General features: G+C 45.2%; 1 protein-coding gene across 5 annotated transcripts in view; it reads right to left on the bottom strand.

The window, feature by feature from the left end:
- DNAH9 (dynein axonemal heavy chain 9) overlaps window positions 1-26,912 on the bottom strand; it is a 371,124-nt gene that overhangs the window by 228,094 nt on the left and 116,118 nt on the right. For all 5 annotated transcript variants that reach the window (XR_016223981.1, XM_070061398.2, XM_089317689.1 and 2 more), the window contains 2 exons: window positions 21,404-21,560; window positions 9,900-10,004 (listed from right to left, as the gene is read on the bottom strand). Coding sequence is in view for 4 of the 5 variants with exons in the window: in XM_070061398.2 (XP_069917499.2) it covers window positions 9,900-10,004; window positions 21,404-21,560 (262 nt within the window). In the remaining variant the exon portion in view is untranslated. The remainder of the gene's footprint in view (window positions 1-9,899; window positions 10,005-21,403; window positions 21,561-26,912) is intronic.

Here is a 26,912-nt window from a genome sequence, read left to right as displayed (position 1 = left end):
GCTTCTTTCAGGGCTTCCATGTGGATGCAGGGGCCCACGGACTTGCGCTATTTTTCCACTGCTTTCCCAGGTGCATTAGCAGGAAGCTGGATCACAAGTAGAGCAGCTGGGATTCAAACTAGTGTCTATATGGGATGCCAGTGCTGCAGGTAGAGGCTTTACCGCTATGCCACAGCACTGGCCCCTGGAGCCCATGCTCTTAGCCACTGTGCTATGGATGGTGGGAGCACCCATACCTACTTCCTGGGTTTGTATTAAGGCTGAAAGGAAACTGGGTCTGTAAAGGACTTAGTGCACAGAAAATGCTGGATGCTAGCACCATGCACGAGAATTTTGATGTCATTCCTGCCATTGAATTGTGGTCCCTGTCTGGTTTAGCCCCTTGAAGCTGTGACCCTAAGTACATCTCCAAAATGACTGTGTGCAGTCTGAGTACAGGCTCAGGGCAAAGGAATCTATGGACGTAGCCTCTGGTTCACGGTGAAGAGCTGCAAGCTCCCCCATGGCCGAGGTGGGCTGGGGTCCGACCACAAACGGCTGTAAGTGCCTTTCTAAGGAGACTTGACTTTTCTTTAAATGCAGCCTGGAGCCAAGCTGAAGCTTGACCTGATCAGATTTTTTTTTAACTTTTATTTAATGAATATAAATTTCCAAAGTACGGCTTATGGATTACAATGGCTTCCCCCCCATAACATCTCTCCCACCCGCATCCCTCCCCTTTCCCACTCCTTCTCCCCTTCCATTCACATGAGGATTCATTTTCGATTCTCTTTATATACAGAAGATCAGTTTAGCATACATTAAGTAAAAATTTCAACAGTTAGCTCCCACACAAACATAAAGTGAAAAATAATAGATGATTTTTTAAATGATGATGAAATCAGCCTGATCAGATTTATGTTCTGGATCACTCTGCACACATGAAAGGAAAGACATAAATGAAAAGCAACCACTCATTTTCACACCTAGCACTAAAGAAACATGCACAGAAATGATTCACATCAGAAGGAGGAAGACAAAAGGGTTAATCCTTGATTGCTTGCCCAGGATCTATGGCCTTGTTCAGCCAGGTCCCTGGAGCTCTCTGGGAGTTCCTGGCCTCACAGGCTTCACGGGAACAAAAATCTGAATGCTGGGTCCAGTGCAGGATTATGAACGAGCCCCCTCTGCATGCCAGCCAACTCCAGAACAGCCAGGAATAGACAAGTTCCTTGAGGACAGGGGTGCAGGGATGCAGTGTGTGCACGGGGTGGGGTGGGAAGGAGAGAGAGAGGGAGTGAAAGAGGCAGCTGGACCATCCTCCACTGAGCAAGGCTGTCTCTGGTGCCTGGAAGGGAGCATTTGCCAGGATGCGTGATAGTTTTACAATTAGATTCAGCGCCCTTCCCGAAGTGAAGCTCTAATGACTGAATACATCCGAGCTCGCAGCAATTAGTGTGAGACTGAAACTTCTCTTCTACGTGCAGAATATCAATGCCCTCCTGGCAGAAGCCGTCTTCAGCACCCACCCTCCAAGCCAGCCAAACCCTCGAGCTCTGCTGGAGTCCCTGGGGCTTTTAGTTGGCCCAGCTCTGCTGGTGTGGTGGGGAGGGAGCCCTCAGCGTCCTCCCCACAGGGATGCTGTGCGGCTGCTAAAGGCTGCTTCTCTCCTTTGTCCCCAGTCCTCCCGTCTATAAAATATTCTGAGCACTGGCCTTGTTAGCGGAGTGGCGAAGCACATTTAATTAGCATTTCCAAGTTTGGGTGAAGGCCAAGGCAAGAGCCAGGGACCCAGCCCCCACCCCTCACCCCTCACTCCCACCCTGCTGTTTGTCTGACTCAGCATTCTGTCCTGCAACACCTCATGTTCAGCAAAAATTTATCACACAGTCTCGGATTGGCGGCATCTGTGCTTTTGTGTAAAATTCTGCAGAGGGCCCCTTGATGGGGAGTGTTGAACAGACTAGAGGATGCAGTCAGTGTTGGAGCATGGGTGTGCGTTGGTGTTTCTGCTAGCCTAGCTTGTTCGAGACAGGAGATACTGGGAATTCCTCGTTGCTTTAGCAGCAATGGAGGCCTTTGGAATAAATCACTGGAATGTATCAGTGATCAGGGTACAGGAGGCCTGAACAAAGCTCAGGGCCTGGAAGTCCAGAGGTCCTTCAGGTGCCAATAGGGGAACAGCAGGTGGATAGGGAAGGCAGATTAAATGGGAGCCTAGGCAAGTGGGGGTGCACACATGGGTAGGCCAGACTGATAGCTAAGACTGCCAGGCACACCTCACTAATTGGGGCCTGTTTTCCATTAATACTCGTTGTTTTCAGAGATTTTTCAAGCCACGGTGATAACAAAAAAAATAAACAACTGACATTTTTGAGTTCTTGCTATATACCAGTCACCAATTTTAAGTGCAGTCTTTTCCATGAATTATTCTACTCAAAGGAAACTGAGACAGAAGCCGGTTAAGATAGTGTTCTATGTTTTGTAAGATTTTAACAGGGAAAGCTAGGAGGGGAGAAATGTGGGAGCTGTAGATTTCTTTTTGCAACTTTTCTATCAAATTGGAGCAAAATACAAAGTTAGAAGAAAGAAGAGATGACTTGGCTGATATGCAACAATTGGCTTAGTGGGACTAAACTGGGTTTAAAACCAGGCAATTGGCCGGCACCTCGGCTCACTAGGCTAATCCTCTGCCTGCAGTGCTGGCACACCGGGATCTAGTCCCGGTTGGAGTGCCGGATTCTATCCCAGTTGGTTGCTCCTCTTCCAGTCTAGCTCTCTGCTGTGGCCCGGGAGTGCAGTGGAGGATGGCCCAAGTGCTTGGGCCCTGCACCTGCATGGGAGACCAGGAGAAGCACCTGGCTCCTGGCTTCGGATCAATGCGGTGTGCTGGCCAATGGAAAAAAGAATACCTTTCTCTCTGTCTTTCTCTCTCACTGTCCACTCTGCCTGTCAAAACAACAACAACAACAAAAAACCAGGCGATCTTTTTGTCACTTTCCCCAGACCCCTGCTGTTAGAAGGAACACGGTGCCGGCTACATTTAGGTTCCCATCAAACACGTGTGGCTTCTGAGTGATCTGTTTTGCTCTGAAAACACTCATGCTTGTTATCATTTAGAGACACAGCGATGTTGTGGTGTGGTGCAAAGGGTTAAGCTGCCACTTGCGAAGATGGCATTCCATATCCCAGCGTTGGTTCAAGTCTCAGCTGTACTGCTTCTGATCTAGTGCACTGTTAATGCATCTGGGAAAGCAGTAGATGATGGCCCAAGTTCCTGGGTTCCTGCCATCCACATAGGAAACCCGGATGGAGCTCCTGGTGCCTGGCTTCGGCCTGGCCCAGCCCTGGCCATCTGGAGGAATGAACCAGTAGATGTTAGATCTCTCTCTTTCTCTGTCCTGTTGTTTCTGTCCCTCTGTCTTTCTAATATGTAAACCTTTTAAAAAAGTAATTTAGAGACCCGATTTCCACACCAAAGATGTTTTTGGTGGAAAGAATGGAAAGTTATATATATATAAAAAAAAAACAAAAAACAGTGTTTTTCAGCTGGGGATGATTTTGCACACAGCTCTCCCCAGGGGGCATCTGGTGATTCTGGAGACACTTTTGCTGTCACAATGTGGGGGAGGCTGCTGAGGGCTTGCAGTTAGTAGTGGGCAAGGATGATGCTCCATATCCTACGAGGCATTGGACTGCCCTTGCTCTGCCCCAAATGTCACTGATGCCCAGATTGAAATACCTCACCCTAAAAGCAGTGGTTCTCAGAGTGGGGTCATCATCACCTGGAAATCATTACACTTGCAAATCCTTACCCCACCCTCCAGATTGACCAAACCTGAAATTTCAAGGGTGTGAGTCCTACAAGGTGAGATTTCAATCCTCCGTATGATCCTGACGCATGCTAAAGTCTGAGAAGCCCTGTAGTCTAGTCCATTCTTAGAGTGCTGCCCATGCCTGCTTCTGCCCAGGGGAGCTGATTCACAGTTGCAGACCAACCTCTTCTCTCAGTCCTCCACTTCCTTCTGCCCCACCTGGCCTGAGGAGGCCTTGTCCCTGCAGCCCACAAAGTCAGGACCCACTGAGCTCAGTCTTGGGGGTCCTGATGTGAAGCCAATCTGTACAGTCCTTGCTGGGTGCTGAATATGGTTTGTCCCTCCTAAAAGCAGTGTTGAAATGTAGCTGTCGCCGTGGCAGTGTTGGGAGGTGGAAACTGTGACAGGCCGTCTGGTTGCTAAAAGGAGTGAGTGCTTTTCTCGAGGACTGAGTGAGTGAATCGAGAGCAGTGTTCTAAAGCAAGGCTGCCCTTTCTGTGTTGTCTCTCCCCGTGCACCTGCTTGCCCTTTTGCTTTCCTCCATGGTATCATGCAGCCCAAGACCTGCACCTGATTGTGGACATCCTGGATTCCAGAGCTGTGAGCCAATATAAACCTCTGTTCTTCATAAACAATCCAGTCTCAGGTATTGTGTTACAGAAACAGAAAACGAACTGAGACAGTCCTCACGAATGTCTTCCTGATTTGACGGGCTCCCTCTGAGCTCTGTTTCCCTTTTCTTTCCTTTTTTATTATTTATTTATTTGACAGATAGACAGTGAGAGACAGAGACAGAGAAAGGTCTTCCTTCCGTTGGTTCACCCCCCAAATGGCCACTACGGCCGGAGCTACGCCAATCCGAAGCCAGGAGCCAGGTGTTTCCTTCTGGTCTCCCATGTGGGTGCAGGGCCCAAGCACTTGGGCCATCCTCCACTGCCTTCCCCGGGCCACGGCAGATAGCTGGACTGGAAGAGGAGCAACCGGAACTAGAACCCGGCGCCTATATGGGATGCCAGTGCCGCAGGCGGAGGATTAACCTAGTGAGCCACTACGCCAGCCCCATGAGCTGTTTTTCATAGACTTCTGAATGTGTGACCCATGTGTGGAAAGTTTTTAATAACCTCCAACACCCAGGTACTAAACCCAGGCCAATTAAATCAAAATCTTTTGGAGGTGTAGACTGCACCTCACTCTTCTCGAGTCCACAGAGGCAATCGTAACGTTTAGCCGGGACTGAGACAACTGGAGCAGCACGGGCTCTGGCTGGACTGTGTGTGGGACTCCCTGGGGAACTTGTTAAGGTGGAGCTTGTGTTTGGGCAGCCAGCCCTGATCTCAGATCATCAGTCTGTTATGGGCAATCATCAGTCCTGATCTCAGCACAAAGCCACGTGCTTGTCTGACACTCCTGGGCCTGGATTTCTTGCTGGAGGATAGTGTCTTCCCCCTCCTAGCCTGGGAGCGGGTGATCACAGAAGGCTCTGTCCCTGCATCCTCCCACTCAGGATAGGGCCGTGCATCTGGCTCCCTCAACGAAGCACTACAGTGCTGTCTCTGCCAGCCACTTACTCCAGGGAGGTCGCAGGCTTGCCCTGTGGTGTCTGAGTCCTCGCTGCTTTTGCTCCACTCTCCTCCAACTCGCCTCTTCTATTCCATGGTCCCCCAGGACCATTCTCTTTCCAAGCCTTTGTCCTGAAGGACATGTGCTATTCAAATGCTGCCTGGCTCACTGCATGCTTCCCTCTGCACTGGCAGATTGGAGTCTGCTGTCTTTGGGAAATGAAGCCTACTCACTTCTTAATTTTTGTGTGTGTGGTTTTTTCTTTACATTAGACCTTAAGCTCTTCCACAGAGGATGTGGCATGAGAAGCTCCCTTGGCTCTGAAACTGGGGCATTTGTGCAGTGCTTGGAGTACTTGGACCCCAGCTACAGAGGGCTCCCAAGTCCTTGCTAAATGATCTGCCTCTCCCTGCTTTCTGCCACAGACCGGCACACCATGATGGCTTGTACCACCGGGAAGAGAAGGAAATGGCAGGAACACCTGGCCAGAGAGCAGGGAGGAGCCCAAGGGGCTGCAGGTGCAGGGCAGGGAGGTATGCACTGGTGGCACGGGCTCAGATAATGCAAGGTCTGCAGAATCAATTGCAAGAGTAATGAGGGGATTCTGGAAAGGAAAAAAAAAAAAGGTGGTATCATGTATGTTTTAAAAATAGCACAGTAATTTTGCTCAGAATTGCCACATTGGGGGTTTTCCTGAGTAGAAATGCAATTCTGCTCGACCAGTCTGACATGGACACGAAAATAGCCAATGACAGAGACTCTGAAGCATGATGGCTTTTGTAGAAGTGACTGTGAAGAGGAGCACAGACGGGTAGGGAGCTGATAGGAGGAGAGGGGAGGGTGAGGGAGAAGAGCTGTTGGCAGCTGGGGCGGCTTCTGAACCAATATGCCAGCCTGGATCACCATGTGAATAATTAAGTGCAATTTTCTCCTTGGATGGGTGTATGATTTTAAATGCTACCAGCTCAGACTCTGCTGCGGCTGCTGTCAGAGCACTTTCTTAAGAATGTCTCCTGTGGGTGTGTTCCTAGGCTAGAGTGTGACTGCACTGGGGAATTCCAGGTTGAATTTACTTAATTCCAGAAACAAAAGGGAACGAATTGATCTTAGAGAACCTGACCTCAGGCAAGGAAGTTTCAAAATAAGGCAAATGCAGTTTCTATCTAATAAGCGTAGGGGCAATGGCTGTTGGGCACTGTCTCATTGGTTAATGGACTGTTGGCTTTAGTAAGGTAGCTTGAGGCTGGTCCGAGAGCGTAGAAGAGACCTGTGAGACCAGGGTGTAGCCCCTTCTTCTCTACTCTGTGTCCCAGCCATCTACTTTTCTTCAACTTGTTTCCTGCAGTGTTCAGATAATGATCATAGTCGCACATATCACCGCCACCATCATCTTCACCACTAGCACCATCATTACCACCATAATCATCAACATCACCAGCCCACCTCATCACCATCATCACTACCACCATCATCATCATGAGCATCATCACCTCCCATCATCACCATCGCCATCATACTGTAATCATCAAACAGACTTTAGAGGGTTCCAGTTTGTGACATGGCTGCAAAAAAGTTAGAATCATGTTTTATTTCTTATATAAAAAAACACCCTGCATATTCAGGTTCTCTTTCAAATTTAAATGGTCTGGCCATGCTGAGATCAAGTCCTTGTAAAGCATAGCTGTATTAGGAGATGCTTAACAACTGGCTCTCATCATGCAATAATCCAGGAAAATCCAAATGCCTTGTATGTGCAGAGTTCATCATGAATGGAAATGGTCCCACTCTGGCCCATTTCAAGCTACACCCAATGTGATGATGACACCCTGGACATGCGCCCACCTAGTTAAACATTTCAGTCCCTTCAAAGGATTCAGGCCAGATGCTTGCCTTCTTCCCTGCCACTAACTCCGAAGGAATAGAGCAAACCCACGGAAAGGGAAAGCCCTATTTCACCCCGACACTCAGAAGAGCCCTGCAAGTTTAGCAACTATCAGGAGCTTCAGCAGGGATCAGTCTGGACAAAGGGCAGTGACTGACACAATGACCGGCTTCAGATGTGAGAGAATGGAAAGGCTGATCATCTTGTGTGTGGTGTGTGATGGCGTGGGGGAAAGGTAAGTGAAGGGAACCCATAGAACCCCCTGTTTGCCTCTGGCTCTCAGGGCAGCTGGAGGTGTTTGTACAATTTAGCTCTGTGATCGCCTGAGTACCCTGCCTACAGTTCCAATAGCATCCCACCTGTGACAGGGGCAGCCTGCTGGGCAGATGGTGGTCAAGAGGATAGGGCAGACAGGCCAGTTGAAGGGGGCTGGTGCTACCTCAGTTGGTTTCCTCCACCATGCAGGCAGGGACAGCATGCTGAGCAGGTGGTGGTCAAGAGGATGGGGCAGGGCCGGCGCCACGGCTCACTAGGCTAATCCTCCGCCTGTGGCGCCGGCACCCTGGGTTCTAGTCCTAGTCCCGGTTGGGGCACCGGATTCAGTCCCGGTTGCTCTCTTCCAGTCTAGCTCTCTGCTGTGGCCTAGGAGTGCAGTGGAGGATGGCACAGGTCCTTGGGTCCTGCATCCACAAGGGAGACCAGGAGGAAGACCTGGCTCCTGGCTTCAGATCGGCGCAGCACGCCGGCCGCAACACACCAGCCGTAGCGGCCACTTGGGGGGTGAACCAACAGAAAAAAGGAAGACCTTTCTCTCTATCTCTGTCTCTGTCTCTCTCTCACTGTCTAACTCTGCCTGTTAAAAAAAAAAAAAAAAAAAAAAAAAAGGAGGATGGGGCAGACAGGCCAGTTGGAGGAGGCTGGTGCTACCTCAGTTAGTTTCCTCCACCATGCAGACCTTCTGCTTGAACTTTCCTCCCAGAGACCTTCTGCCATCTTTTTAGTCAACCCTGCACTCTTGCTTAAGAAAAATGTCAGTTGAGTTGAATGTTGTTTGCACCTGAAGGAATTATACAGGGGCCTGTATGTTTCTTTTCCTGTGCTGTCTGCATACTGCTTTGAAATTAAAAGTCAACAATAAGAGCAAAAGTAACTTTTTGTGATTGTACGATGTGCACCCCAAACTAGAAGCACCCAGCACACATTATCCCGAGTGCCTTGTCATAGCTTTTTCCATTGTATGGTGCCCTTTGTGATGACACAGGGATTCCAAAATCAGCCAGGGGAAATGGGCACTCAATTTACAGGAAGGGGTGTGGAGCCAGGGGCAGGCAAAGCAACTGCTTCATCATGGTGATGGGGAATCTTGGGGTGGGGTGTAGGAACCTTTGCAACAACTCCCATCAGGACCCCCGGGAGAGAACCTTGACTTGACTTCAGCCACCAAGATTCCTACTGCCCAGTCCCTCATTCTACCTGCTGCCAAGTAGAAGGATAATTTCCCTCTTGGAAATCTTCAGCGATTCTCTGTGCCTACAGCAGAAGACATTCTAGTCTCTGATTTGGTTTGAACCTGCTTCTCCAGCCTCATTTTCTCCTTCAACATGCTTCCCTGCAGATACCACATCTGTCCTCATATCTGTCCTGGGATGGCACAAGTCGAGGTGCTGGGTTCAAATCCTAACCTTGCCACTTTCCAACCCTTGTGTACTTGGACAAGTTCCTTTTGTTCTTTGATCTTCTGTTTCTCCATATAGAAAATGGGAATAACAGTGTCTTTTAGTGAGATGAGATATGAAAAGTGCCTGGTGCAGAACAACTCTCAACAAAGGCTTGTTCAACTCCCCCATACCCCTTTTCAGTATTCCCATTGTCTTCAGGATCCTTAGCCCAATTCATGTCCTCCCCATTCTTCCACAGACTGGCTTCAAGATAATGTATCTGGAAATCTCCCATACTGTGAGTCAGAATTCAAGTCACTCCTAGAACATTGAAAGTGCTTATGTCTGTCTCTAGAACTCAAGCTGTTTTGAAGTAAGGGATCATGTTCTGTTCACGGGGGACCTTCACCCCAGTCTTTAGCACAGTGCTGACTGTGTTGTAGGCATTCAGCAAACACTTTCTGGATGACGTGAATGACAAGTAGCATGCTTACATAACATCTACCCCAAACAAGGACTTCATTCAACAACATTCATGCCGCACTCTTTACTTTAGGTATAATTGAGTGAATTAGGTGGAGAGACACAGAGAGATTTGCCAAAAGACTCCAACAGGAAATGAAAAGGCTGGGATTTTTAGTCCTGATTTAGAGCCAGTGTGCATTAACTTTCCAAGACGCTGAGCTCTGCTAACTTGGGTGGTGCTTTCTTGCACTCTTTAGTAGGAACTAGGAGAGAGATTCCTGATCTCCACTTTGCAGAAGAGAAAACTGAGTCTCATAGCCAGTAAATGGATCTACTTTGGTAAGTAACAGCAGGAGAACCCTACTGGAGGAGAGCCTCACTTAGACCTGATTTTAGAGGGTGACGAAAGGGGCATGAAATGGCAAGAGGAGATGGAAGTGGATACCAAGGAGAGGTTGGAAACAAGGGGCTGTAGACTTTCACAGTGCTCAATATTAAGACCATGAGGCTGCACCCCACCCTCACCGTGTGTCCCCATACCTGTACTGCCACCACTGACAAGACCTCCACGGAGATTCGATTGAACTCATCAAAACAGCCCCAAGCACCAGTCTGAGCCAGGCCTTTGTAGATGTTGCCACAAGACTGCAGAGGAAAGCACAGGGATTGAATTACCAGCTGCGTTGAGACTATTGATGCACATCTAAGTCATTTCCCATCCTGTTTGTTATAGGTACTTTTAGCCCCCTCAAGACCACTGGTCAGAAATTCGTATTAAAATTTCAAGAACCACTAAATGTTTGAGGGTGGCGGATGCCAACGTAAGTCATGGGATCAAACAGAACCTTTTCAAGGCACTAGGGTGGAAGCTCCTTTAAAATGTCATCAGGGCTGCATTGCTCTTGATGCTGTAGCTTTCGAAAATCCCAGGCAATGAATAAAAGATGCTTTTCCTTACACCATACTGATAAAAAGCCTTCCTCTTAGCCTTTGGCAGGCATTGATGGGAACGTTTATGTCTGTTCTTTAAATCCAAGTACAGGGGCAGTGGTTTGGTGCAGTGGGTAAAGCCATTGCTTGGGGTGCCCACATACCATATCGCAGTGCCCAGGATCGACTTCTACTTCTACTCCCTCTCCAGCTTCCTGCTAATGTATGTTCTGGTAGGCATCAGATGATAGTTCAAGTACATCAGATGATAGTTGAAGTCCAAGTCACCCACGTGGGAACCCAGATAAAGTTCCTGGCTCTTGATTTTGACCTGGACCAGTCTTGGCTGTTGCAGGTATTCGGAGGAGTAAACAAGCAGATGGAATTGCGTGTTCTCTCTCTCTCTCTCTCTCTCTCTCTCTCTCTCTGATTCTGCTGTCAAGTGAGTAAGTAAGTAAATCAATACATAAATCCTTTTTTTATTTGACAGGTAGAGTTATAGACAGTGAGAGAGAGACAGAGAGAAAGGTCTTCCTTCCATTGGTTCACTCCCCTAATGGCCGCTACGGCCGGCGCTGATCCGAAGCCAGGAGCCAGGTGCTTCCTCCTAGTCTCCCATGCAGGTGCAGGGACCCAAGCCATCCTCTGCTGCCCTCCCGGGCCACAGCAGAGAACTGGACTGGAAGAGGAGCAACCGGGACTAGTACCCAGCACCCCAACCGGGACTAGAACCCAGGGTGCTGGCACTGCTGGTAGAGGATTAGCCTAGTGAGCCATGGCGCCGGCCCCAATACATAAATCTTAAAAAATAAATCCAAGCACAACTACCTAGGTTTCTTGGAGTGACAGGGAGCTGGAGTTGGGAACAGAGAGTGATAACATCTATAGAAAACCAACTACAGGTAAATCTTCCAAATAAGACTAAGGACAGAATTTTGAAGGGAAGAATGTATTTCTGTCCCCAGAATAAAAACCATTCTGGACAATCAGCATGAACTAGTAAACCATGGAGCAATGTAAAGGGATAGGTTCTTGGGATACTCTTTCAAGGTCAGGAAACATCATTAAATGTAAATAATAGGGAAGTTCTATTCATTTATTCAGTGGGTATCATTTATTTATTTAAAAAAATTTTTTATTTATTTGAGAGAGACACACACAGACAGAGGGAGAAATCTTCCATCTGCTGGTTCACTTCCCAAATGCCCACAACAGCCAGGCCTGGACCAAGCCAACACCAGGAATCTGGAACTCAATCTTGGTCTCTCAAATGGGGGATATATACACAAATACTTAATCCATCACCTGCTTTCTCTCAGGGCACATGATGCTGGAATAAAAAGCAGAGCCAGGACTTGAACCCAGGTGCTAAGATATGGGACACAGGTGTCCTATGTGGCATCTTAAGCACCTCGCCAAATACACACTCCAGTGGGCACTTGTTAACTGCTCTGTGTGTGCTAAATGCAGGAAAGCTCAACACCGCTAAGAATCTTCAGGTAAATTGTGGCCATACGTTTGCAACTAAAACCAGAACACGGTTACATGAGCATGGCTCCCATGAGTAATGTCAACCACAAATGCTTTGGAGTTCAGACAATACTGGCTCAAAGTGTTCCAGAGTGATCAGTTTTGCCAAAGTGAATACCCAAGCATAGTACAGTTTCTGAGGTTTATTCTGTGGAACTGCAGATCTGAGAGGTGTTCCTTGAAAGGGGAGCTTTGAGGGCAAGCAAGTTCAGCAAACACTACATCCTTTTATGTTTAATTTTTTTTAAAAAATTATTTATTTATTTGGCCGGCGCCACGGCTCACTGGGCTAATCCTCCACCTTGCAGCACCAGCACACAGGGTTCTAGTCCCAGTCGGGGCGCTGGATTCTGTCCTGGTTGCCCCTCTTCCAGGCCAGCTCTCTGCTGTGGCCAGGGAGTACAGTGGAGGATGGCCCAAGTGCTTGGGCCCTGCACCCCATGGGATACCAGGATAAGCACTTGGCTCCTGCCATCGGATCAGCGCGGTGCGCTGGCCGCAGCGCGCCGGCCGCGGTGGCCATTGGAGGGTGAACCAACGGCAAAGGAAGACCTTTCTCTCTGTCTCTCTCTCTCACTGTCCACTCTGCCTATCAAAAAAATTAAAAAAATTATTTATTTGAAAGGCAGAGTTGGCGAAGGGGATGGAGAGAGAGAGAGAGAAATCATCCATCTTTTGGTTCACTCCCCTAGATGGCTGCAATGGCCAGGACTGGGCCAGATTGAAGCCAGAAGCCAGGAGCTTCATCCAGGTTTCGACATGGGTGCAGGGGCCCAAGCACTTGGACCACATTCTGCTGTTCTCCCAGACACATTAGCAGGGAGCTGGATCTGAAGTGGATCAGCTGGGACTCAAATGAGCACCCATATGAGATTCTGGCACTGCAGGCAGCAGAGTAACACACTATGCACCAGTATAGTCCCCAGACACTATATTCTATAATTCACTTTTGCTAGATTACCATTTATATTAGCATTTTAAAGCCATGAGAATTTCTGCAACAAAAAAAATCTATTTTACTTCATTACATGGCTATGATCAATCACCCCCAATCTTGCCCCCATACAACCCCTGGCTTTCTTAGAATGCACTCTGGCAAACCTTGGCGTAAATGGAAAGAGCAGAAAATCTGGGGTGCTGGTGCCTTACTAACTGTATGATTTGCAACACACATAGGAAATGCTGGGTTTATAGGATAGGAGTTTCTGTGTAGGTAAAATCTAAGGGAGATGCCTCTGTAGGAGGAAGAGTTTATGGAAGAAAGATGAACAAATAATTTATCTAGAGAAAAATAAAGGTGCCATTTGGGATGAAAACTAAATTACAAAAGAAGGTCTTGGTTCTAAATAGCCTTCAATTATTTTAAGAAATCTTTGGAGATTTGAATCAGAGAATGTGATTACAGCAATGTTTTGGAAGACTCTGTTTAACATCCACATAGGCTGGTTGGGTGTGGGGTAGACTTAAAAGAGAAAGTACAACATAAACCCCACCTTTGGTTAACCTCCTGGAATTGAGTGACTCCTCTATTCATTTGTCAAGTATTTACTAAGCACGTAGTGTATGCTGAAGACCAATCTAGGTCAGGAAGAATCAACAAAGACCCTATTCTCAGGGGGTTACTTTCTAGCAGACAACACAGACAATGAACAAACAGCATAAAAATAGTGATTAAGTCCCATTAGAGTCTTAAAACAAGGGTGATGAGTCAACTTCAGGGACTGTATCTTTGAGGATGCAAGTTTCAGGCACTGGGCTTGGGTGCTTTGGATTTTTCCATTTCATTCTTAAAATCTATCATTCATCCTCTCTCTCCCTCTCTCCATATATATATATATAAAATATATATCACCCATCATCTCTCTCTCTACCATCTATATCATCTTTCTATCATCTATATCTATGTATATATTTATCATCTGTCTATATCGATCATCATCTATATCTATCTATCTATCCAGCCATTATCTACCAATCCATCCATCAATCTATCTCTATCTATCATTTATTTTTCTCAACTTATCAATTGTCACAAGTACTAAATAAAAATTTATAAATTAAAATCCATGATTGCAGGCTTTTAAAACTGTGGACCCTCCCCCTCCAGAGGCACAAGCCATCAAAGCCAAAAGTAACAAATGGGATTATATCAAACTGAGAAACTTCTGTACTGCAAAAGAAACACTCAGCAAAGTGAAGAGGCAACTGACAGAATGAGAGAAATCATTTGCAAACTATGCAACTGATAAAGGATTAATATATAAAGAGATCAAGAAACTCAACAACAAAACAAACAACCCAGTTAAGAAATGGGCAAAGGACTAAAACAGACATTTTTAAAAAGAGGAAATCCATATGGCCAATAGACACATGAAAAAATGATTAGGATCACTAGCTTTCAGGGAAATGCAAATCAAAACCACAATGAGGTTTAACCTCACCCCCATTGGAATGGCTTTCATATAGAAATCAACAAACAACAAATACTGGTGAGGATGTGGAAAAAAAGGATCCCTAGTCCACTATCGGTGGGAATGTAAACTGACAAAGCCACTATGGAAGACAGTATGGAGATACCTCAGAAATCTGAATATAGACCTACCATATGACCTAACCATTCTGCTCCTGGTAATTTACCCAAGGGAAATGAAATCAGCATATGAAAGAGTTATCTGCACCCCCATGTTTACTGCAGCTCAATTCACGATAGCTAAGACATGGAATTGTGGGGAGCAACCCGGACTAGACTAAGTTACTGGAATTAAGACTTATTCTATGCATCTGCTCTCCCACAATATGGCGCTGAGAAGGGAGAAACAGCTTCTACACAGCTGCCTCCAGTTCAACCAATAAACTGTAGGACCTGCTCCTGATTGGAGGAGAGCAGCGTACTCGGCGTGTGGGTAGCAGAGTTGGGATTGGTGGAAGAGGACTATAAAGGAAGAGAGAGACAACATGCACCAGGAACATCTATCCGAATAACACCTGTACAGCCCCCGAGAGAGCCGGCCGGCGGTGTGCCACTCCCCTGCGGAAGTGGGGAAAGTGGCAGGGGGCCCGCCCCTCCACGGAGGTGGAGGGATGGTAGCCAACCTGGGAAGAACCAGCAGCAAACCCGGGGAGGCCCGAGCAGACAAAAGAACAGCGCAGGGTCCTGTGTCGTTCCTCCACGAAGACGGGGAGCGACAGGAATCAACCCAAATGTCTGTCAATTAAAGACTGGATAAAGAAATTATAGAATATGTACATCATGGAATACTATACAATAGTAAAAAAAATGAAATCCAGTTATTTGCAATAACATGGATGAATCTGGAAAACATCATACTTAGTGAAATAAGCCACTCCCGCCGGCACCATGGCTCAATGGGCTAATCCTCCGCCTTGCAGCGCTGGCACACCGGGTTCTAGTCCCGGTCGGGGCTCCGGATTCTGCCCCAGTTGCCCCTCTTCCAGGCCAGCTCTCTGCTGTGGCCCGGGAGTGCAGTGGAGGATGGCCCAAGTCCTTGGGCCCTGCACCCCATGGGAGACCAGGATAAGCACCTGGCTCCTGCCATCGGATCAGCGTGGTGTGCCGGCCGTGGCGGCCATTGGAGGGTGAACCAACGGCAAAAAAGAAGACCTTTCTCTCTGTCTCTCTTTCTCACTGTCCACTCTGCCTGTAAAAAAAAAAAAAAAAAAAGAAAGAAAGAAGCCAGTCCCAAAGGGACAAATATAATATATTCTCCTTGACCTGTGATAACCAATAGAGAACCTAAAAGGCAATCTGTGGAAGTGAAATTGACACTTTGAGAAGCAATGACTTGAACAGCCCTTGTCTTGACGGCTGAGGAACAGTCTTTTTTTTTTTTCATACTATTGTTGAACACTTTACTTAACATAGAGTTAAACATATGTGTATAAAGTCAGTCAAAAATAGGTCTCAGACTAGGAATAAAAGAGGGAGGAGGAAGAGGAGTAGGAGTATGGGTGAGAGGACAGGCATGGTGGGAAGAATCACCATGTTCCTAAGGTTGTAAATATGAAGTATATGAAATTTGTAGCTATGAAGCTGTATAGTTCTGCATGCATTCCTTAGTCTTAGTTCTAAGGGTACAGTTTAAAAACTTGCCATGGGGCACCAAATCCACTTAAGCTGTGGTAAAAGTACCATCTTAAGTGTTAACATGATCATATGGATAGGATTAAGTGTCTGGTAGTAATGATGATAGAATTGAAAAGGAGTGAATGCTCCAACAGGGGAAACAGACCACACAGCAGACTCAGAATGACAATTGCTTTAAGTAGCATTCTGACCTCAGAATCACCCCTTAAGGAATTCTGGTCTGGCTGAAAAGCCCTTGAGAGCATTTCAGGCATGGAAAGCCAAGACACTGTGACAAAAAATGTCATATATGAAGGACCTCAGTGGGTGAGACCCCAGTGGAAAGAAGTGGCCATCAAAGAAAAGGGTACTTTTCTCTGAAGGGAGAAGACTTCCACTCTGCTTATGGCCTTGTCTAAATACTGATGGAGTTTGTGGATTCAAAAGGTTTCCATAGCCTAGGCAGCTCATGTCAAGCGCCTTGGTGGTCACTGACATCATACATTGGAGGGTGAACCAACGGCAAAGGAAGACCTTTCTCTCTCTCTCTCTCTCTCTCTCTCACTGTCCACTCTGCCTGTCAAAAAAAAAAAAAATTAACAATAGGAGTTACTGTGCACTAACTTGCTATGCAGGACCTCTGTTCTCAAAGAGTTGTATTATAATTATTCTAAGTGCTCACAAAAGGTACATCATTCTTGGATGCTTCTTTAAAGTTAATTTAACTTCAAGATGCAATGACTTTGAACAGCCCTTATCTCAAATGTTGAGGAACATTTTGTATGTGTGTGCAAATTGTTGAATTCTTTACTTAGTATAGAGTTGGTCTTCTGTGTATAAAGTTAATAAAAAATGGATCTTAGTGGAGAATGGGACTGAGAATGGGAGAGGGAGGAGGAGGTGGGGTGGGAATTGGTGGGGGGGAGGGTAGGTATGGTGGGAAGAATCACTATATTCCTAAGTTGTACTTATGAAACACATGAAGTTTGTATTCCTTAAATAAAAGTGTTTTTTTTTTGAGGGGGGGAACTGTGAACCCCTTTTGTAATTTGGAAAAACAAAATCAAAAATTCTGAGTTTCTTTAGGTAGATGCCTGTTCCTCCCAGGGTCCTGTAACATAATTCCTGGACTCCACACCGCCTCTTTTGTTTACCCCATCACGCGGCTCATGGTACCAGCTGTCATATCACCTTGCTGTAGGATGGTGAGCCTCTGGACTAAGATAATGGCAAGAGTAGGGCCAAAGGCCTCAAAGTGAGAGGCAGGCTGAAGGTAGAATCGGCATTGGTGACTAGGAAGGAAAGGCATTAAACAACCAGGGATCTTAGAGAAAACGAGATGATCGTTACTAACGGGAGGAGGATTTGGGCAGGGTGGAAGGGAGGGTGCTAACAACACATAAGAGAAGGGCATCCAAATGGAAATATCCACTGTCCCATCTGAGAGGTACAGGACTGGACCATGAGTGAAGCTGAAGAATAGCCATGGGAGTCATCAGCATACACCAAAAACTGGGAATTATAAAAGAGGATTGGCAAATGAGAGCAAAACATCAAGGAATCTGAGAGTCAGGAGGACAATAGTAGACACGTGATGTTTCAGAAGCCCAGCAAGTGTGCAGGCCCAGGAAAAAATGCAACACCCACAGTGTGGGTTCCACACTGTGGAGAGCTCCAGAAATAACTCTACACACTTTCAACTTCAAAACCATCTGGTGTTTCTGCAATAGCTTCTTCAAACTGAGGTCAATGCCGAAAGTATTGCGGCTACTACATAAAGAACATCTCAGTACTAAAACCTGCAACTGTTTCCAGAGACAATGATGGCAATTATGGATTTTTCAACAAGTGCTGACAGAGTAAAGCAGTAACTTACCCTTTTCTCCAAGTCCTCACTCTGTTCTTGTGTCTACTGCAAGCCCACCTGCACCCTCAACCCCCATGGAGCTAAGCAGGATGATGTCCCCAAACCCCTTATAGAATTTGTAGGCAAAAGTGATGACCACAGGTCAAACTCTCCTCCATAATTCTTCCTTTTGCCACCCACTATGCCCTCATGTTCTTTAGGTTTCATTTAACTTTTAAAAAAATCTTTTATTTTTCCTTTTTCCATCTTTCAGACCTCATCATCTGGTTTTGCATATCCTCAAGTTGGAATGACTGCAATGTTCTCACCGAAGTCTCTCTTCTCCAGTCTCTTCCTGTTTGAGATCATTTGCCTGTCAAGGTACTTTCCTTCCTTCAGTTCCACTGTTAGGACTTCAGTCCTATTGCCAAGCCTGCAGGGTCTTTCTATAGTCCACTACTTACCAGCAAGTTCCTCTCTGTGTCTTTTAGTCCTTCCCCTCTTGATTAAACCCCATTGATCTCCTGTTCTCTAATCCTGTCTATGGTAACTTGGCTTTATTCCATTCTTATTTCTAGATTTTGTTCCAGAGAGATGTAAACAGAATGTTGCTTTGAAAGTCATGATAAAATCATCAAAATGACCCCTGGGGAAATGCATGACAGCTCTTTCTGAGCCTCCCTTTCTTCTTCCCCTTATCTCAGCCTGGCCCTGAGAGATGAGCTCAGGAGGTGAAGACAGAACGAAGGTGGGAGAAGGAGTAGGCTGTACACATGACTTGGTTATGTCTTTAAAGCTAACTTGTTAATGGGTTGGGTTGTGTTAAAATGCCACATGCCCTGAATGACATGAACCTCCAAACTTAAACAGCCTTGTCTGGGTCTCATGTCCTCTGCAAATATGTCCTGATAGGCATATTCTGAGGCTCTACCCCTACTCTAGAAATCCCTGGGCCTGGAGCTTGTAGAATACCCATGAGCACCCAGGATTATGCAGTCTAGGTGCTAGCTAGCTCCCCTAATTATTTCTTGTATGCTTTATTTCTCCAAATAGACTGGGTTATACTCTCTTCATCTATGTGTTTCCTCCCTCCCACCTTCCCTTCTTTCCTTCCTTTATTTCATCTATCAGTGAATCATCTACTTTATTTCATCTATCAATGAATCATCAATGAATCAATGAATTATCTATATCTATCATTGACCTATCTATAATCCATCTATCTATAATCCATCTGTCTATAATCCATCTATAACCTATTTTTCTGAATCTGTATCTATCTATCTGCCATCTATCTACAATACATCTATCATTTAGGTATCGTGTATGATCCCTCTATGCTACTCGTTTTTGGTGTCCTCTAATGATGTCCCGCACCTGCTGAGCAATGGCAAGATTCACTAAATTAGCTTAATTGCTGGAGTGTTTTATGTGGAGGATGGCCCAAGTCCTTGGGCCCTGCACCCACATGGGAGACCAAGAGAAGCACCTGGCTCCTGGCTTCAGATCAGTGTGGTGCGCCGGCCGCAGTGTGCTGGCCGCAGCGGCCATTGTGGGGTGAACCAACGGAAAAGGAAGACCTTTCTTTCTGTCTCTCTCTCTCTCTCTCACTGTCCACTCTGCCTGTCAAAAAAAAAAAAAAAAAAAAAAGATAGCTCTGAACAGCTGGATAACAAACAGTAGAGGCAGTCTGTAACAGTTTAGTGGGACTGTTTGGTTACAAGGGATGTTTGCTGTCTGTGGAGGGATCACCTTTCTTCTGGTATGTTTGACTATGACTGTGCCTACAGAGGTTTCTCTAATCTGTGTCCAGCCCACACTTGATGACCTAACGCTTCACTCACAGTTCAAATGCCTCTTCTTACCTTGTCCTCTTAAAGGCATTGGTGAGGTGATTTCTCAGTGCTTATTTTTGAAAAAATCTTAGAGAAATGGCCGTAGTAACCCTTGGCCATGAGGCTAAGTCATCGCTTCCTGTTTGCTGTGATAGGTATGACTTGGAAGAAATTCAGCTGATTCTCTTCAATCAATATGCCACCTCTCCCACATCTAAATCCAAGTGTGTCCTGCAGAATGCTCCCCTTGAGAGACTACACTTATTGCAGTGAGGCTCTCAGTATCCAACTATAGAAAAATCCAGAAGCTTAAAATAATCTTTAAAGCTGAGTTTGTTCATTTAAAGAGCAAAAATCCTGCTTCTTCCAGGCTGACTAAAAAGATAAATAGTAGCACCATGTATTCATCAATAAAAGAAGCTGTGCCAAAATTTAGGGGATGTAGACCAACCCCTAGGGAGGGCAATTATTTTGGATCTGGATCGTAATTTTGTTTACTTGCTATGAGAAAATGTGGTGCCACAGGAATCTGCAACTCTGCACTGCACAGTTATATACTGGGGAAATTGTTAAAGTTATAGAACATTTGAAGAGTTCTATAACTCTTTAACTGCAAGTGCTACCTTGCAATTGCTAAAATTGTTTCTATATTACATTTATTTTAGTCAATATTTCATATGATTTTATATATAAATATTTAATCTATTTAATACAATTATTTTATTTTTTCTACTCTAAATTTACTTATATGTCCTCTTGTTTGCAAAAGAGACTGAAGGCAGTTTACAAAAATACATATAATACAGCAAAATAAAAGTAATGAGACAGTAAGACAAACTATTATTACATTTTTAAAAAGAAGAATCTATCTAAAGTCTAGATATGGACAGAATGTTTTTTGCATGGACCTTTTGTTTTTCTGACTCTTTTTTTTTCTGTGACGCAACCTAAAATACATTAGTTTTTAAAAAATGCTGAGTGCCTGAATGAGCATTAGCTCCACATCGCTTGCAATGAGTAGGGGTTAATCTAGTCTGTTTACAGAAGTCACATTGCCTCTGTAGAACATTCTGCCTCTACAGATATTGTGGAGAATGTCCACCTTGAAAAAGCAGATTTATTTTATTTATTTGAAAGGCAGGTTGACAGAGAGGTGAGGGGTGATCTTCTATCTGCTGGCTCACTCCCCAAATGACCACAATGGCCAGGGCTGGACCAGGTCAATGCCAGGAGCCTGGAACTCCATCTGGGTCTCCCACATGGGTAGTAGGAGTCCAAGCTTTGAGTCATCTTCAACTATTTTTCCAGATGCATTAGCAGGGAGCTGGGTGAGAAGCAGAGCAGTGAAACTACAACTGGTGCTCCAGTGAGAGATGCCAGTGACACAAGGGGCAGTGTAACCCACTGTGCCCCAAGAGAATGTCCACTTTTACAGAAGAGCTCCAACGTAGCTTTAAGATGAAGACAAGCATCTTTATGATAGCTCCTTAGGGGCCTTTCTGTATTTCTGGGTCAAGTAGAGAATTTATGACTTTGGATGTCTGTTCAATATTTTTTATTTTACGGAAAATGAAAGGAAGACCCAAAGGTCTTGGCTCACAAAGCTCTTTGGAGGAATCAGAATCCCCGGGGCTTCCCTTCCTTGTCACATTAGGGATTTACAGGGAGATCAGCAAGCTCTAGGCGTTAAAGATCCTAGATGTGCTTGTCTGAGCTCTGAGACCTGGGGACCTGGGCAGGGTGACTAAGGATAAACCTCATTCCTGGTTTAGGCTGCCACCCCTTTCCTAGTCCCTTCCAAAGCTGGGTCAACCCATACCTTGTAGTCCATCTGTTCTGAGCAGTTAAACACGTAGACCATGATGCCCAGTGCTCGGCCCAGGTCCTTGGTGGTCTCGGTCTTGCCTGTGCCTGCAGGTCCCGATGGAGCCCCACTCATGGTCAGGTGCAGAGACTGGGTAAGAGTGATATAGCACCTGCCAAACATAGGAAAGCCAAGGTCATTTTCCATGCTTCAGGTGACCCTGTTGGATCCCAGGAAGATACAGGCTGAGTTCAAGGTCAGAAGAGGTCCGACACAACTTCTGAGAGGGAAAGCCTGGGGCTTCTCACCTTCATGTGTCCCCCATGGTGCAGCAGGGACTTTCTGAAGGGCACTCTGCTTTTGACAAGCCTTTCCTAAGGCATTGGTGGCTCTTTGTGAGGCCCATCTCACTCTTGCCCCTGCCTACTCTCTAGCTTCATTTCTCTCTGCCCTGTGACCTCTCCCCCAAGCCCTCTGTAGTCCTGCTGTATGGAGCTCCGCTCACTTGGCAAACACATGAGGTCTGTGCTTGTCCCTCTCTCCTCTTGCCATCTGTCCCCATCTCTTTGAGTCTACCTGGATGATGCTCCTCTTCAGTCTTTGCCTGACTACTAGTCCTTCAGGACCTCATGTGACATTATCACCCATGAAGAGTTCCTAGATCTCCAACACTTGCGTGACAAAGTAGATGTCCCTTCCCTCTCTGAGCTTCTACTCCACTCTGTCCACTTTAACTTCCTCGCAGTATATATCATATCCATCTTCCAGACATGCCTTTGCAAGATACCTGAAGACAGGGCTAAATCTTGTTCGTTGTTTCCTCTCCAGAACTTAACACAGCTCCAGGCACAGATAGGCCCTCAGAAACTATGAAACACGTGAATGAATAGATCAGTCATTCAAGCTGCTTAATCCTCTTGTGATTATTTTTACTAATAAATATACTATCAAATTTATTTCTGATATTATTATACATGGGTATTTCCAAAAGTTCATGGAAAATTGAATTAAAAGATAAATTTATTCAGGTGCAACAAAATTTCATAGTCCATAAAGAGTAGGATTACTTAAAAAGTTCATGAAAATGCACATTACGAAAAAACTATATATGGATTTCCAATTCTTCTGCATACAAATAAATATATTTTAATTCCACTTCTCCATGAGCCTTTTTGAAATACCCCCTGGGACCAGCACCTAGGCGCACTGGGTTAAAGCCCTGGCCTGAAGCACCGGCATCCCATATAGGCTCCAGTTCAACTCCTGGCTGCTCCACTTCTGATCCAGCTCTCTGCTATGGCCTGGGAAAGCAGTAGAAGATGGCCCAAGTCCTTGGGCCTCTGTACCCGCGTGGGAGACCCAGAGGAAGCTCCTGGTTCCTGGCTTTGGATCTGCGCAGCTCTGGCTGTTGTGGCCATCTGGGGAGTGAACAAGCAGATGGAAGACCTCTCTCTCTCTCTCTACCTCTCTCTGTAACTCTGTCTTTCAAATAAATAAAAAATAAGTCTTTAAAAAAAAGAAATACCCCCAACATTTTCATTTAGTGTTAATTTAAGATGTGTCTTTGGCTACAAAATACAAGAAATGATGCTCAGGATCATTGCTCATCAGGAAATTCAAGTTAAATCTAGTAGGAGATACAAGTACTCACTAGGATGGCTGTATAATAATTAAAAAAAAAAAAACAGCAACACGTGTTGGTGAGGTTATAGAAAAATCAGAATCCTCATACACTGCTGGGGTATAGCCAAAAGGTACACCCACTTTGGAAGACAGCTTGGCAATTTCTTAAAAAGTAAAGCTTTTTTTTTATGATTGAGTCATTTCCTCCATAGGAATTCACTCGAGAAAAATAAGAATGTAGGTTAACACACAGTCTTGTGCATAGAAAAGTATTCATCTATTCAAAGATCTTGTTCATTGTAACAATATTCATAACAGCAAAAAACTGAAAAGAACACAAATGTCCATCAACAGTGAATGGATAATGAAAATGTAGTATTTTCAGCCCACGAAGACTCTTCATCAATATAAAGGATGAAGTAGTGAACATGCTATGCAATGGATGACCCTTAAAAGTATTTCACTAGGTGAAAGAAGTCAGGTACAAGAGATGGTATATTGTTATTTCATTTATACAAAATATCCATAAAAGATAAGTAGGGCCAGTTAGTGGATAAGTGGCTACTGGGTGGGAGCAGGGATTCACTGCAAACAGGGTGAAGAAAATGTTCCCAAACTGGATTGTGGTGATGGGTGCACAAATCTGCATATTTACTAAAAAGTCATTGAATTGCATGCTTCTAATGGTAAACATTAGAGTACAAAAACTATACCTCAATAAAGCTGTGGAAAATGAACCATCTATCTATTTAGTATCTAGCAAGCCAATGCACAGACTCTCGACTTATAGGATATACAGTCTGAGGGGACTTCCAAAGTAATCCCTTCTGTTTCTGAATCTGATGTCTCATGTTGACCAAAAGCTCTTAATTAATGCCTTTCACGCCAGATGGTGACTGTGTCTCTGCTGACTTCACTAAGCCTAGAACCAAAATGGTTTTGAAAAGACTTGAAATAAGACCCCTTCTTCTCCTCTAATTAAGCGCAAAATTTCCTTATCTGTTTCATTCTTTGAAAGAGAAACATAGGAAGGCAAGTTCCCCAGGCAGAGAGGAGAGATATTCAGAATTGTTATTTCATCCAGTTTTCCTGCGCAACAGAATACATTGATTTAGCTGATGAGGGACCGTGGTGCGCATTTAGCTCCTGCTGAGCTGGGCTAATGCAACTGCCTCACTTTCCCTGTGGATATCAGAACTTTGACCATCAGCTGGGTCATGAAACACAGTGAGATGAGTCAGGGTTAAGGAAAAAACTTGGGTCTTGCCTCATTCTTCTTTGAAGCTGTTAGCATTTGGTAACACTTTTCATCTCTCTTAAACACTCACAGCTAGATCTTCTTAGAGTCTTATGTGTTTCTTCAACTGCACCTGTCCTCCAGGGTGCTGAGTTCCTGGCTCCAGACTGGTCCCATGCTTTTTACCTCTACCAGCTCCAGGCTTCTGTTAGAACTGCCTGTCCCAGCCTTGTACCTCCAAGGAGAAAAGGCAGCTGCCCGTATGAGCAGAGCCCCCATGGCCCCCAGTCAATTCAGCTCACCTCCGTCCTCTCTGCCCCTTCCTGTCCAATGGCTGCCTCTCTGTGGACAGAGGGCAATTCCATGCTTCTGAAGCTGCTGGACTCTAAAGGAATTGGAACTCCCAGAAGTGTAAGGTGGTTTTACACACAAAAAACCCCCAAGAATTCTCATCTAAAAACGCAAGAATCTCTTTAAAAATTTCTTGAAGCCAGGTGTCAATCTCTTTTTGAGCTTCCATCTGCTAGGGGGAGGGGGAGGGTAGGAGAAATGTTAAAATAGTATATATATTTTTCCCATTGATAATAGAATTGGAGAGCTGGAAGAGAGTTCTAAAGTCAACAAAACCATCCCTCCTGTTTTACATATAGCCAGACTGTGAGGCTCAGGGAGGAAAAGTGGGCTTTCTCGTGAGTTCTAATAACTGGGGTAGGGTCATTAGGGCTTTATCTCAGGCCAGGAGAAAAACACAAAGACAAGAGATAAGCCGTGCTTCCCACTGTCCTAGGAGAGGTGGCCACCAAGTGTGGGATACTGAGCCGGCAGGATGTCCTAGTTCTTCAGGCACATCCTTGCCTTAGGATTCCCTCTGTGGTCTTCCTGCAATGTCCATCTCTTTAAACACCCAAGCCAGCTCCTTGTTGCTTCTGATTTCTAATGTGGGTCAAGAGGTCATGCAACAGCAATTTCAGGCAAAGACAGAACTGCAAATCTTGCATTCTCGTAAGAAGCATCTGTGAGATGTGGCCAAGTTACTAAAAATTCTGTGCTTCAAAGAAAAGGTATCGTTAAGGTATATCACATAGTATTTTCCTTGTACGAAGGAACTTAGGTAAATTTACTGCTGCCAATGCAATGGCAATTGTGAACATGCAAAGGTTTCTTTTAGGAAGAGTCCCTGATTGAGCCAAGAACCCCAAATGTGGATTATGGGTCAGTTTAATTTGGTTCCAGTGGGAACTCAGAATCTTAGTATTGGAGGAGACCTCAGAGGTGAAGCTGTTTGACTCTCTAACCATGCCAAGCTCTCTCCCATTAAATCCTTCAGATATGATCACATTGCCTTTTCTTCCAGCAAATCATGGTTTATCCTAGAAGGCAGCCCTTTACACTGTTGACTGGTTCCAATTGTTTGAAAGGCCTTCGTAGCTTTGAGCCAAAATTAGTCTTGTTTTCTTTGGGCAAATGGTTTCTACAGATTTTGTTCTTATCTGTCCTGCCAGGTTCTGATGAGACAAGAGATTTGAAAGGACCTTGAAAAGCACAAAGCCAGTCCATTTTCAAGGTATTATTTTTGGAGGTAATAAATACACGAAATGCAGCTTTTTGTGACATAGTTATTCAGTTGCCAGATAAAGAAAATATCAGTGATGCTATATCTTGATTTCAGCAATGAACAGCTTATGGCTGTCACAGAGATGGGGTCTGGACCATTTCAGAATTGGTGAAACCACAGTTGGTTTATAATTAATTTTCTACTGCTAGGGAAAACATTACCAGGCATTTATTCTAAAAATTATGTGTTTGAAAGGAAGAGTGACAGAAAGAAAGACAGAGAGGGGTTTTCTATCTGCTAGTTCATTTGCCATATGCCTGAAACAGCCAGGGCTGGGCCAGGCCAAAGCTATGATCCTGGAATCCCATCTGGATCTCCCATGTGATTGACAGGAATCCAAATTGTGGGGCCATCACCTTCTGCCTCTCAGGCACATTAACAAGAAGCTAGATTAGAAGTGGAGACTGGATTTGATCCCAGGCCCTCCTATATGGGATGTGAGTGTCCCAAGCAATGGCTTAACCCACTGTATAACTCCAGCCCCAACACCCATTTTATTTATTTCACAGTTTTGTGGTTCAGAAGACCAGATGGCTCTTTGTTTTCGCTCTCACACAACAAAAATCAAGGTGTTGGGTAGGCTGGATTTTGTTTTACAGAAGATTCTGAGGATGAATTAATTCACTTGCAAGCTCATTCAGGTTCTCAACAAAAGTCACTTCCTAGGGGTTGGCATTGTGGCACAGTGGTTCAACCTGCTGCTTGCATCATTGGCATACCATATTGAAAAGTGCCTGGTTTGAGTATCTGGCAGCTCTACTTCCAATACAGCTCCTGGTTAATGTGCCTAGGAAAGCAGTGGATGACACCTGAATGCTTGGACCATGGACATCCATGTGGGAGACCTGGAAGAAGCTCCTGGCTCCTGGCTTCAGCCTGGCCCAGTCCTAGCCATTGTTGCCTTTTAGGGAATGAACCAGTAGATGGAAGATCTCTGTCTCTCCTGCTCTCTCTCTTTGTAACTCTGCCTTTCAAATAAACAAACAAATAAGTAAATATAAAAAAGAAAAAGAACTACATATGGATTTTAAAAATTGTTTTGCACCTCC

This window comes from Oryctolagus cuniculus, chromosome 17, assembly GCF_051225735.1.
Source record: "Oryctolagus cuniculus isolate XC-2025 breed Fujian yellow rabbit chromosome 17, ASM5122573v1, whole genome shotgun sequence".
Classification (NCBI taxonomy): Eukaryota; Metazoa; Chordata; class Mammalia; order Lagomorpha; family Leporidae; genus Oryctolagus; species Oryctolagus cuniculus.
Note: the sequence above shows the minus strand (reverse complement) of the source record. Positions and strands in the feature narration are given on the sequence as shown.